The sequence below is a fragment of the Camarhynchus parvulus genome, chromosome 5 (genome assembly GCF_901933205.1).
Source record: "Camarhynchus parvulus chromosome 5, STF_HiC, whole genome shotgun sequence".
NCBI lineage: Eukaryota > Metazoa > Chordata > Aves > Passeriformes > Thraupidae > Camarhynchus > Camarhynchus parvulus.
Genome location: NC_044575.1, coordinates 12,922,748 through 12,937,042, shown reverse-complemented (window position 1 = coordinate 12,937,042; position 14,295 = coordinate 12,922,748). Strand labels below are relative to the sequence as shown.

The following is a 14,295-nucleotide window of genomic DNA, read 5'->3' as shown; positions in this document are numbered from 1 at the left end:
CAGGTGACATGCACACCAAGGGCACAAAAAGAGTCCAGGAGATAACTAGATGAAGGGATGTAGAAGAGAAAGAGCTAGAGAAGGGGCTTAGCCACCTTTAGCTAACTCAGTGGCCTGGCAGGGCACCTTGTTGTTTTTCTAGCTTTATTTATCAAAGCAGCAAGAAAGATGAACCAGATTGGGAAACTGACTCCTCCAAAAGGAATTGATGTGTGCAAGGACATGCCACTATTCATACATAAAAAGTACAAACAGTCCAAAGTAATAGTAAACAATTAATTACAAGACCTATAACTGCTCAGAGAGCTCAGGGTGATTACTTCAAATTTCTATTCCAAAATCCCTAGGTGGGCTGCTTTAAGCAGCTGTAGGTGGTGGAAGTTACTTTCAACCCCAACTGGCTGATTCCCAGACATCAACTGGATAATTGCCTTGCCCAGGGAATGAGTGCCAAGAGCTGTTTACAGTGTGTACCAAAGCACTCAGAGCCAAAACTAGAGGGAAAGTCCATGGACACATGTCGTGCAACTAGAAAATAAATAATCACAAATCCATTGGCACTAAAGAAAAACCTCTTATCCAGAATATCCTGGGATGCTGTAGAAACTCCACAATGTTGATGTCTAAATTGAAATAGAAACAAAATATTGAAACCAGAGGAAATAAACACATCAATGAGAATATTGCTGTTTATACAGCAGCAAAGCCACATCAGAATGTTTTTACATAATGCATCTTGTCAGGAGGACACATCCTTATAGGCATGCCCATGTATGTATTTATACCCACAGAGACATCCCAGTGTCCCAAACAGGTTCTAGCTCCCTGCCTCCCTTTGTTGCCTCTTCCGAGGATTTTGATGCCTGTCTGGAAGTTCATGTCACTGGGGGTTAACCCTTTCTGGCCAGATTTATTTTTTTTCTCACACCATTTCACGGTCTCCTCTCTGCACTAAAAAAAAAAAAAAAAAATTGAAAAAAAATTAAAAATCCTTGTTTATTCTAAATAACTCTGGCAAAATTTCAAACTTTTAAGTGGGATTGAGCCCCTTTAGTTCCAGGTCTCTGTTTAGCCATTATCTCCTTGGATTCAGCTTATTCAAGCGAATTTCCTACCACTGCCTGGCAATTTATCAGATGAATGTTTTCCTCCTACTTACCAAAAGACACACAGGTGAATTTCAGTATATACATTATTTATTTATTTATTTATTTATTTATTTATTATAATAATAATAATAATAATAATAATAATTATTATTATTATTATTATTATTATTATTATTATTATTATTATTATTATTATTATTATTATTTCTTCTTTAAAATTGGTCCGTACCTTTTTTTCCCCCCGCCCCCATCTCACGGAATAATCACCCGACATGAAGTCACGGCATCCCACAAAGGAGCCCCTGCTAATGGAAGGCAGCAAATCCGTCCTGTATCAAATGTTTACATACAAACCGCGGCCCGAAACCCTTTCCCCGGAGGGAAATTAAAAAAAAAAAAAAAAAAAAAAGGAAAGGAAAGGAGGGTGAAAAGGTAAAGAAACGCCCCCAGCTCCGGCGGGCAGCGCTCCCGGGCCGGCTGCGGCGGCGGGGGCTGCGGCGGCGGCGCTCCCCGCTCGGCGCCGGGAGCGGCCGCGCCCCCGAGCCCGCGGCGCTCCCTCGGCCGCGGGCGCGCAGAGCGCACAGGGGCGCCCAGAGCCCGCAGGGGCGCAGGCCGGGGCGCGCAGAGCCCGCGGAGCACAGGGGCGCGCAGAGCGCACAGGGGCGCGCAGAGCCCGCGGAGCACAGGGGCGCGCAGAGCGCACAGGGGCGCGCAGAGCCCGCGGAGCACAGGGGCGCGCAGAGCGCATAGGGACGCGCAGAGCCCGCAGGGCCCTCCGCCCCCCCGGCTGGCGGGGCGGTGCGCGGCGGCGGCGGCGGAGCCATGCTCTCGAGGAAGGGGATCATCCCCGAGGAGTACGTGCTGACCCGGCTGGCCGAGGATGTGCCGGATCACGCCCGGTACCGCGCTCGGGAGAGGCGGGCGCGCTTCGTGGGCAAGAACGGCGCCTGCAATGTGGCCCACAAGAACATCCGCGAGCAGGGGCGCTTCCTGCAGGACGTCTTCACCACCCTGGTGGACCTCAAGTGGCCGCACACGCTGCTCATCTTCACCATGTCCTTCCTGTGCAGCTGGCTGCTCTTCGGCATGGTCTGGTGGCTCATCGCCTTCGCGCACGGGGACCTGGACCACAGCACCCGGCTGCAGCGGGACCCCGCCGAGGGGACGGCCGGGCCCGCGGCCGCCTTCGTGCCCTGCGTGACCAGCATCCACTCCTTCACCTCCGCCTTCCTCTTCTCCATCGAGGTGCAGGTGACCATCGGCTTCGGGGGGCGCATGGTGACGGAGGAGTGCCCGGCCGCCATCCTGGTGCTGATCGTGCAGAACATCGTGGGGCTGGTGATCAACGCCATCATGCTGGGCTGCATCTTCATGAAGACGTCGCAGGCGCACCGGCGGGCCGAGACCCTCATCTTCAGCAAGCACGCGGTGATCGCCCTGCGGGAGGGCCGGCTCTGCTTCATGCTGCGGGTGGGCGACCTCCGCAAGAGCATGATCATCAGTGCCACCATCCGCATGCAGGTGGTGAAGAAGACGGCCAGCCTGGAGGGCGAGGTGGTGCCCCTCAACCAGATCGACATCCAGATGGAGAACCCCGTGGGGGGCAACAGCATCTTCCTGGTCTCCCCGCTCATCATCTACCACGTGATAGACAAGAACAGCCCCCTCTACGACATCTCCCCCATGAACCTGCACCACCACGAGGACCTGGAGATCATCGTCATCTTGGAAGGGGTGGTGGAGACCACCGGCATCACCACCCAGGCCAGAACCTCCTACCTGGCGGACGAAATCCTCTGGGGCCAAAGGTTCGTGCCCATCGTGGCGGAGGAAGACGGGCGGTACTCGGTGGACTACTCTAAATTCGGCAACACGGTGAAAGTGCCCACGCCCTCGTGCACTGCCCGGCAGCTGGAGGAGGACAAGAGCATCATGGACACCATGCCACTGTCCCCGAAAGGCACAATTAGGAAAAGGTCTGTCAAGCTAAAGCCCAAGTTTACCATAAGCGAAGAGCCTTCCTGATGCCTTCTGACTGGGAAACTCTGTTAGGGCTTTGTGTCTGAATGATCTCATGAACTCAAAACACTGAGGTGGCCTCTTACTTTTTTTTAAAATTCAGGTTGGTAGCACAAGGTATGTTCTGGTGTTATTTATTGTGGGGAAATCTAAAGCTAATTATATTTTTTTAAAGGTGTGAGAGATTTCAAGCAGAACTGAGAGTGGGGAGAATCATGGTCTGCAGCTTTAAATTTCAATTCAGACTATTTAATCGCACGATCATTCTGCCTTGATTCAACTGCAGGTAATGACACATTTTCTCAAAAAATAGATGTATATTTATCATCAGAGATTGCAGGTTTTTTAGGGTCTTGCAGTGTTTGCAAGTCAGTAGTTTTTAACTGGTGGTTTTTTTTCCCAACTTGAACAATCAATATAGCAAAATAAAAATATTAATAATTAATAAAGTAGGCTGGATTTAAATGATAAAAAAAGAGTCAGGCAATGACACAAGACCAGATCTGGAAGTGTCTCTATATTATACTGTATGTCTCAAAGAAATTAACTGCTGGATTTGCATCATCCATATTGTGTTGTATGGAGCCACTCCTACCACATGCAGTATGAAATGTATTTGAATATTTACTTTTGTTTATTTTAAAAGCCTTTACACTTCCAAAATAAAACATTCAGGAATACCTTTTTGTACTGTACATTTCTGAGGGTAAGCAATACTTTGCCTTTAAAAGGAGTAACAGATAATATACAACTGAAATGAATTATAAATAGGAAAATTCTGCATTTTAATTTCAAAATGAAGAGAAGCAACATTCCCTCTCTCCAAGCCACATGGCAATAGGATATTCAGTACAAGAATTAACCTCTCCCTTGGGTCACGGTGAATTCTGCTAGATAATCAGGGAATAAAAATAGAATTACATATTTTAAATGAAAGGACAGTGCTGAATGCTGAAAACATATCTGCATGTGCTAGGGAAAACCTTTTACTCCTTTCCCTTTTGCAAAAGAAACAAAGGTTTTTTGTGCTTAGGGGAAGGAAGGGTGCATAAGACAGCGTGTTCACTTCTGGGATGCTGTGTCAAAAACATTACTGCTGCTGAGGAAGCAATTCCTGTTCCAATCTCATCCTGACCTCCCTGTGCAGCTGGTGCCTGCCTTGGTTTTTAGCTGGCTCCAAGATCTGTCATTTGCCAGCAAACATGAAGGAGCCATGTTCACTCTCTCTCGGTCCCACGGTGACAACAGGAGCAATTCCCCTTCACCCACTCCTGCAAATCCTCCCTGGAGCTCCTGGTAACAGCAGCAAGTTTATTTCTACACAGGGTTACTGGGACATGGCACCAGCATTAGATACAGGGCAAACTGCCACCCAGGTAAAAAAACATATAATGTCCAAATAAAACCTATAGAAGCATCACAGAACTGATCCCACACCTGGGTTTACAGGCTGTGCAGAGACAACCAGCTTACTTTAAACATCATTATTCAAGGAGGATCTAGTGTCAAGACTTGTGTGCTCTGTAGTTCACAACAGACACTAAAATCATTTGTGTTGGCAATAATATGGCAAATTTCTGATGCCTTGTCAGTGTAACTGTATGACAAACTCATTCAAAAGGGTAAGAAAACTTCCACAGTGACTGTGGAATATTTTCAGGCATCTATAATAGAACAATCAACGTTTGGTGAAATCAAGTATTGGGTTAAAATGAAAAAACATTTGTTATGTTTTTGGTGTTTATGTATTTTGGCTTTATGAAGCATTACCAGACTGCCAGTTACAGGAATAAATGCCTGCTCAGTTTCCAAATCCCCAATACACCTATATTATTCTGTGAACAGCTCTGAAAATATGAAATGAATTTCACAACAAAATGACAGTAAAATTAGCATTAGCAAGTAGTCAGCAAAGAGAATTTGGAAGGGCACATTTTATATTATAATCATACCCCTCCCCCTGTTTTTTAAAATAGGGCATGATTAAATGCCTTACGTGATTAAATTTCTTCTGTAAGACCAAGTTGATTTGTCACATTATTTTCTGGCTTTCCCTTTTTACTGCCCCAGTCTCCCATTGCCTGTCAGAGGGCACTTACAGTAGAGCTCCCTGCATCTCCCAGGCACCTTTGTTCCTTTGAAAGTTCGTTGTTCTTTGTCACTTGCCACAGAATCAGTGCTCTGCTCTCACAAGAGTCGTACACAAAACATTAGTTGGCTTTCCAGTGACTTGAAATCCTTGGCCTGTCCCTAACTCTCCTTAGTGCCTTATTTCACTGTGTAAGATGCACCTCAAGGTTCTCTCATAAATACACTTCAGCTCTGGCTGCAGATCTTCTCAAGATTTGACCTAAATGTGAAGCAGTTTCAGCAGCAATACCATGCAACTATTTTCAGGGACTGATGCAAGCTTTTTGCCCTGGGGAAGTCTGTGAAGCTGAGAGGTGGAAAATTCTCTTTGTTCCCTGTGAGATGGGAGGGGAAGGATGGGAAGAAACAGCTTCTGTTCACTGGGCTGCTGTCGGGAGCATCTTTTATGTCATTTCTTTTTCAAAAATCTGCCTGATTTTTCTGAAGTCTTGCAAACCAAAAAGGATCATAATATTATGAGGAAGGCAGGATTTGTGCTGTTAAAATCACCATAGTGAATTATTTGAATCAAAGAGCTGGTGATTTTGAATCTCAGGATTGTTGAGATATAAAATCCTTCTGCTCTTTCACCATTTCAAATATTCAGAAGCATTTTGGGGGCAGAGCAAGGAAGGATGAGCATATTTCTTTTGCACTAAGGATATTACTTCTTTTTGGGAATCCTTTCAGTTTGTCACTTGTGAGGTATTTGGGAGCACAGGTATCTGAAATGGTGCTTAGAGTTCTCCTTCTGCTGCCCACCCCCATTCTCCGTGGGAAGGCTCTGAAGAAGGCAGCAGTGCCATCATTTTTACACAGAAAAGTCCTCGTTCCCAGCAGTGAGCAAGCACTGTGTTTTCCATGGTTGAACTCAGAACTGAGTGGGCTTCTGAACTTTCTTTCGCAGCCCACGTCTCTTTTGGGAGGTGGTGTCACAGTTTGGATCCTGCAGAGCAGCCGGGAGAGCTGTGGCTCCCACGTGTGCTGGGCACAGAGGGGGCTGTGGGGGCAGCTGGAGTTTGCATCCCCTGCTCAGGGCTTGCACTGCCTGAGCTGGGCACATGGGTACAGGCAGGAAGCCCAGGGATGGGTTTTGGCCGTGGCAGAGCCAGCTGAGTGCATGGAGCTGCCTGTTGTGTGCTTCAGGAGAGCACTGTCAGTTTGTGCTCACAGGGTCACACTGTTCATTCACTGCTCTCAGATTTGTGGAGCTGCTTGGATGGGGAGCAGGATCACAGAGCTGGTTAATCAGAAAGGGAGGCTGCAGAACACTGGGATGTCACAGCTTTGAAATACTTGTAGTGACTGCTGGTGAGCCACTGGGCATCTCAGTTCATGCTGCATTTCCTAATGAAATCCAAACATATGTAAACAAAATTAGGTTATAACAGGGTCAGAATTTCTCTCTTTGGCACATGATAAGTGCAGTGTTACAGCAGTATACTTTGGTGGGACATGTCCCTGTGAAATAGATACAAACAGGAGTGAACTGAAGGGAAAAGAGAGTCAGGGATACAGGATAAATACACTTAAAATCCAGAAGTTACACAGTGTGGAGACAATGGCAAGCAGTAATAAACAATTTTATTTTGAAGCACCAGCAATGGTGACGATGCTCAGATGAGAGATCAAAGCCCTAAAAAGCAGATCTGGGAGGCTGGAATGAGAGTCTTGAACAAGGCCAAGGTCTGCATGCTAGCACAGATTAGCAACAGGGTCAGTGTCAAAATTCAGGCTGCCCTGAAAAGTGAGACTGGGGCTGGGCATGGCCAGCATTGCTCAACCCAGTGGGTAAATATTGCTGCTTGTTGAGCAAGGTGGGAGCCACAGCAGAGCCCTGCTGGAAGCAGTGCTAAGAGGACTTGTGGGGGTCTGACCCCTGTGGTTAGTTATGTTTTATTAGTTAATAATATCAAACTAATAAGTAATTAACAGCTCTTGGAAAACTGAATTTGTTTTCCTTCCTTTTCCACTCTTTGTACCTCCTGAAGGTAATTACTGTAGGTGTGCTAGCACAGAGTGTTTTGATTTGGGACAAAGCACAAGTATGTTTTGGAGAGTAAAATACAAACTTAAAATAGACACTACAAACCCTAAAACTTCTGTGAAATTGCCCAGCTTGCAACTTTCACAGTGATTACTTGTACAAAGCATGGAAATATCTATTAGGATATTGATGAACCACCATGGGTTTATGCTCCCTGTTGTTCGTTTGGCAGGTCTGAGTGGAAGGGGAAGTGCTTTAGCTCTTCTGAATAGGGTTAAGGAGAAGAGATAAGGTTCAAAGTCACTGCATTTAAGGCTCCCTGGTTACACCTTTTCCCTCTCCCTGTGCTCAGTGTCATCCTGGCATTCCCAATAAAATGGGCAGGATAAGTGCTCTTTGCAGGGCATGTTCCATGAGGAACTCCATCCATCCAGGGCCAGCTGCCCCATTCCAAGGTGGACATCTCCAAGCCAACAGCCCTGATCCAAGCATCCTGGAAGGCAGCAGAAAACTTCCCACCCATTTCAGTGATAGAAGCATTTCAGTGTATTTTTGGATCCACAGACACCATCTGCCAAGCTGCTGGGAGCACGTGCTGAGGCAGAGAGAGGATTCTCTCCTCCCTGCAGCCCTCCTGGAGCAGGAGTGCTGCTGGAGGTGAGGAGGAGGCCTGGGGAGCTGGGGACACGTGCTCAGCGTGGCCAGGCACTGCCTGTAACCAGTGACTCAGGGCACTATTTTTGATTCAGCAAGGGGAGAAAGATACGTGATACAAACCTCCACACCCCACTAAGGAGAACTATTAAAAGAGCAGAAGACATTCCTGAGAGGCTGCAGATGCTGCTCTGTCCTGCTCTGAGCACTGCAGGGTGCCTGCAGAACATGCTGCAGGTTCTTCTGGCTTATGCTCCTGTTTTAATTTATAGTGTGACTTTGATGAGTTATCACAGGGCAATGACTCTGTGAAATTCTGTTCTGTTTGAACAGAATTTTCAAATACCAGAGCCTGCAGCCCCTCTCTGCCACTTGCCCCTGTTGACACTTGTGCCTGCCTTACTCAGGAGTTGAAATGCAGATGACACCACCTCGTGAGGTTTCCTAACCAGCTCCTTCCCTGCAGGGCTGAGCAGCATCAAATGGCAATCCCATCACAACTGGGGGGGTCTAGGGCTGCCTCGTGGCAGTGGCCCCACACAGAACCTTGTCCCCTCTTGCCCTCCCTCACTGGGAGTGGGGCTGCCACCCTTTTCCTCCCCCAGCTGTTCATTCAGGTGGCCAATACTTGCTTAGGAGCTTTGCCTTTGCTCTCTGCCCAAGAGAGGGGAGGCACAGGATGTAAACACCATTACTGTTGTTATATTCACCATAATGTTATTCCTGAGTGGAGTTGGAGCACTGGAATTGACAGTGAGCATCAGTGCCAGAAACAGAAACTCTTAACTTCAGTAAACTTCAGCTTCCATTTTAAAGCCTGGGCCTTCAAATCCAAGGATTGCCAGGGAGTTCATTAGCACCAGGATTTCCCTCTTAGGGCTGGGCACTATTAGGTTAATGGGGTGGGCAGCTGACTCAAATAGCCTCTGATGGGCCCTTTGCTGCAGCAGTGATGTTGTTTCTCAGCTTCAGCAGCTCCTGGGAACTTGTTCTTCTGCCTGGTGAGTGAAAATCTTGCTTTATTTCCTTTTCTCAAGCTTGAGAGAATATGGTCCTCGTGCATATTTTATAACCTTTTTGCCAAGGCATTTGACTTTGTTGGATGTTTATGTCACAGTCTTGCCATGTGCATGAAGTGTTGTTGTAGTGAGGTGAGTCTTGGTCTTTCTCCCAAGTAGCAAGGGACAGGACGAGAGCGAATGGACTCAAGTTATGCCAGCGGTGGTTTAGGTTGGATATTAGGGAAAGTTTCTTCCCTGAAAGGGCTCTCAGGCATTTGAACAGGCTGCCCAGGGCAGTGTTTAAGAGCTGAGTGGATGTGTTGCTGACTGACCTGGTTTAGTGTTGGACTTGTCAGTGCTGGGCTAGCAGCTGGACTTGCTGATCCTGAGAGTCTTTTCCATCCTAAACTCTTCTCTGATCATAAGTTCTCACTGTGTCTTGGTGAGTGTGTGCTTATAGTAATGAGCTCAATAAAGTTGTTGGTTCTGCTTTGGCTTTACAACCTGAGGAATAAAAATTAGCAGGGTGATGTTTCTTTCCTGGGATAGCTGGAGAAAAGAAGCAGTGAGATGAGCAGGAAGATCAGAGTGATGCTCTTGCAAGTTGTATGGATTTTGGTGGAGCAGAGTGCACAGAGAGCAGCTTCTTTGTGGAAAATGATGGCAAATTCTTATCTAATTAATAAGCAGTAAACAAATATTTTTCTGAAGTCAGCATCTGTCTTTAGAAGTGATTTTGTAGGAAGTAGCTGTTACTTTCTCACAGATTTTTTTCTATCAAGTGTTGCCTGGATTTTCTACATTTAGAAGCCACCTGCTTTACTAAATGGATGCTTTTGACAGTGATATTTGATTATTTGGTTTGAAAGGTTGTTCTTTCATGTTTCCTTTTTTACATTACACCGAAGTTGTTATTAATTTAATTTACTCTTTTTCCTGCTTTCTTTGCTCATTATTGTATGTAGCCTGAAAAGCGTGTCACTTCTGTTGTGCTCTTGTTTAAGCAGAAAAAGAGAATTAAAATGCCATAGCCCTGTGAAACATGGTCAGAACTCTTGAATTACAACACTACCACTCAAGGTATTTCAATGGTATCACAAGTGTTTCTACTCTTACATGTCATTCTGCGTTCACTGAAGCATCTGTTTTCTTTTCTAAGTGGAGCTAAGTTAAATTCTAAAATTTTTGTGTCCTCAAAAGTCTCATCTTCAGTAGATTCACATCTGAACCTACATTCTTCACTCTATTTTCTTTTTGTAAGTTATAGAGGAGTTTAAACCAGACCTACCCCTATCCAGTCCTTATTTTCTATCTTTGTTCTCAAGAGGGAATAGTTCCTTAAACCAGATAACTGAACTCACCCATTTTCTCTTCCTTGCACACACCAGAACTGAAGTGTTTGTCACAGTAGCCTTTGGATGTGCAGCAGTGCACTTCTGTCTCCAAAGTGGGAACTGCTGCTTGGCTGGATGGACCAGGACTGTTTATTTTCTTTTTTCAGAGGGAAGTGAATAAATGTTTTGGCAGCAAAGTCACCCCATAAATGTGTCACATTATAGCTGAGTGGTTTGTGTTTTACTATTAAAACTGTAATTTCTACGTTTCACTGATGTCCTATAATGTTAAATAATTACTTGAAGAGACAACTCTAAATATAAGACTCTCTGCTACCTTGTTCCCATTGTTTGGACTTGGCCTTGAGCAGGCCAGGTGTGAAACTTGTGTGCTCAAAGCCCTTCTCTTTGTCTCTGCACCTCTCAGGACTGCCAGAGATCCCTCACCTTCAGCTGACTTTCATATGGAAAAAAACACAGCTTGGTTTAAAAACTATTATATTAACCTGGAGACAGCTTGTGGTGGTGATGGACAATACAGATTCTGCCTCTTTCTTCCCATTCCACGTGCCAGTTGCTGGTCCCAAACCTGGAGTTCTGTAGGGCCAAGCAGCTGCTGAGTCCTCTCACTTATCAGATGTTTGCCTGCTGAGGTGAGGATCATGCTCAGGGGTGATATTACCAGAATGGCCTTTACAGTTTTGTTTTGTTCTAAAACTATGAGGACTTTGTGTTTATAAGATTTGCTGTTTAGTAGGTGCAGTTTATTAGCAGCCCTGTTATCTTCTTCAACAAAGCAGGCAGGAATTAAGTTATTTGCAATAGCAATGTTCTTACACTGACCTGTTGTAAAGGGAGTTAATATATCCATGGAAAAATCCTCAATCTCACATTTTAAAGTATTTCCCAATTTACACCAGTGCACAAACATTTTTAGCAATATTGTTCTCATTGCTCAGTATCCAGTGCTCGCTGCTTTTCACATTGACTCTCAGGGAAGCTGCTCCAAAGTGTGCTAAATTCAACAGATGTCATCTCACTGGCTCAAAACAGTCTGGATGTGGTTCAGAGAGTGCCTGGATAAAATGGTGTGCTGGTGCTCACATTTCATTCCTTTTCCTGAAACAGTTTAAATAAATAAAAAATACTGAGCAGCAATTGTTGGGAGGGTTCCCTTGATCTTTAGTGAGTTAGAGATGCAAAGTTATGTTAGTTTGTTTTTGGAGTTTACTTTGTAGCTACAGCTCATTCATTGCTGCAGGGGAATGGAATATTTTAAAAACTTCCACAGTTTTCTGACCTACAGAAATACTTTCTTAAAGACATGATGTCCTTTAGGTAACACTCCAATACCTTTAATAACTTTGTGGGGTCTCTTGTTCCTTTATCCAGCCACAGTAAAAGAAGCTTGAGTGTTTGCAAAACTAGAACCCAAATTTAAACTAACTGCTAAGAGGTAACAAATAATTATAAAATAATACAGTTTGCCTGCAAGAGTGAGTTGATAGGCTTCTCCTTGTCTTAAGAAGGTGTCTGTCAAGTTTTTTTTCTGGCAGCAGGAGTAAGATCAAAGTATGACTCCTATCAACATGATAGCAATTAAGCACCAGACTCAAGCAGGCTGTTTTCAGCCCAATCACTATCATCCACAAACTAAAACTTCGTTACTTTGCTACAGAAAAAGCAGAAGAATTATAGGTAGAGGACAAACTAGTTAAGAAGTAAAGTTTGTTTTTTGGCTAAAAAACCCAAGCAAAGGTTTGATGCTAATGGTCCTCAAGTGTGAAATGCAAAATCTATATACTGCTTTCTAGCCTCTAGGATTTTACAGCAGGGCAAATATTAATTTACATCTTGTGGTTGAGAGGGGAGAAGGAAAGAGAAATTGTTCCTGTCAGATGTGATCTCATGGAAAGCAAATTGGTGGTGGAATGGCTGGATTAAAGATAACAGAACCTCAATTTGTGGCTTTTATTCCTCAACCACTTTCAGCATTTCATAGTGTGGGGAATATAGCATTCTTCAGTCACTTGAAATAAAACAATTCAAGCAAAGCAAAAACCCAAGTAAAATTCAGCCTTTGTTTATACCAGTTTGTTGGAGATTTTGTTGAGACTCTCAATAGCAAAAATAGCATCCAAGTGAACACATCTTGTGGAGCACTGCATGGAATAGTTTGATATAAAGCTGCAGCCAGGGTGGGCTGAACTGTGCTTGCAGTGACTCATGAGTTACCTTTCTGGCCCAAATGACTCTGTACAACTGAAACAAAATTACTGTCCCTTACAAATTGCATCAAGCAGTGCTCTGTGCTGCCCTTCCAGTGAGAGAACAACACAGATTTGTTTTACGTGCCTGACAACCTTAGAAGTGTCTCTTTTTTACTTTATTTTTAAATCGGTTTCTCCAGGCTTTGTATATTACTTTGAAAACAACTTTATTTTTTGACAAATATGAAAGCTGTGGTGTCATCTGAAGCACAATATAAAGGTAGAAGCAGTTGCCTGAGTGTCCCAGCAGCTCTTGTCTGGCATTGATTATATCCTTCTCCAATAACCACTGAATTTTAATCTCTTCAGGTCAGAAACCACTTATTCTCTGCACACAGAGAGACTATAGAGTATTTCCTACTAGATAAGCAGATAAAGATGTGAAAAGGAGATCAAAGAGACTTGATTATTTATCTCTTGGTATTTATATATTTGATTATTTATAAGGGAAGCAAGAGGAATTCCATTTCAGGAAGAAATATGAAAAATAATAGATTTTTAACAACCTATTAAACAAAGTTTAAACACAACTGAACTTCAGTCCTCTGGCAATGAAAATGAATTTATTTATATTAATTTAATACTCATCCAGCTACAAGGCTTCTGTAACAAATGTACCATGTAATTACCTATTTTATTTTCCCCAGTTTATGAAGTTCCCAGCTTCTCCTTGCCAGTCCTTGTCCTGTCCCTGAGACAGCTATGCCAGCACAATTTAAAAACTTAGGAATTACAAAGTACAAGTGGCTGCTTCCCTGCTGCAGGAGAAATAATCTATTTATTTTCTCTAAAAGAAAATAAAGGGTCAATGTCATCCTATTAAAATATGCTTCCTCAGGAAAACACCAAACTCCAAGAGATATTTCTTGAAGCCTTCAAAGATAAGTAGACCATAGGGAATAAGGCTCTCTGATTTTCAGTAGGGTAGACAGGAATGCAGATGCCCTGGACACTTTGAAATTGTCAGGCTTTGAAATTCTCTGTTTTTTAAGCTTAATCTAATCCTCAGGTTAAATTTAGGTCTCCATCTACATTTTTCTTCTTTTATGCATTGGTTTGCAAGTGCAGTGCTCTGTAGATGTCTCACAGTGGGACAATGAGGTCTGTGTGGGATTCTATTTGGTTTTTTCCGAAATACTTTATTAAGATAGTGTTGACAAATCCTGTGATATCTTACCAGGAGCAGCACTTGTGTTGCTCCTTAGGTGCAGCCCTGTGCAAACTCTGCATTTCTGGTGTGTCAGAGTTTGTAAAGCTGCCATGCAGGGCACAGCTGCACTGACCTCCCCCAGGGCACTCCTGCAGTGTTTGACTCATGGCAGAACCAGCACAGCTTTAAAGGCACTCTGTCCTCCCCAGGTGCTTTCAAAGAGAAAAGCACAAACACCCTGCCCAAAGGAGACAGGATAAGAGAATCACCTTGCAGACTGAGAGGATTTCCTTGCAGTACCCTTTGGGTGTGCAGCATCAGCAATGAGCTGTCTGTGGGGCTGTGAAAATGGAATTTGGCTGTCTTTGCAATGCAGTTTTGTCTCCAGCAGCAAGTAAAAAATCTTGTCTTCAGGATCTGCAGAGGATCCTTCTGACAGCTACTCAAAAAAGATGAACTCTTTAGGCAAAAAGATCATTTTTGCCTAAAGAGTTCAATTCCTCCAGGAAAGGAGGAATGGGCTGTACAAGTGGAGGAGCCTTCACAGCAGCTGGCCTGCCCATTGAGCATTGCGCTACATCCAGCTCTGGTGGGGCTAAAAAATCAAACCACCAGATTTATAGAAAGTTTTATCAAGAGGA

The 14,295-nt window shown here is 44.3% G+C and overlaps 1 protein-coding gene across 1 annotated transcript; it reads left to right on the top strand.

The window, feature by feature from the left end:
• The first annotated feature begins 1,768 nt into the window (after positions 1-1,768).
• On the top strand, positions 1,769-3,808 carry KCNJ11 (potassium inwardly rectifying channel subfamily J member 11). The gene has a single exon (XM_030949427.1). The coding sequence runs from the start codon at positions 1,932-1,934 to the stop codon at positions 3,132-3,134; it is 1,203 nt and encodes a 400-aa protein (XP_030805287.1). The 5' UTR covers positions 1,769-1,931; the 3' UTR covers positions 3,135-3,808.
• The last annotated feature ends 10,487 nt before the right edge of the window (positions 3,809-14,295 follow it).

Excerpts from the sequence above, each read along its gene's own strand:
- KCNJ11 (XM_030949427.1), top strand. The coding sequence starts at position 1,932 with ATGCTCTCGAGGAAGGGGATCATCCCCGAGGAGTACGTGCTGACCCGG.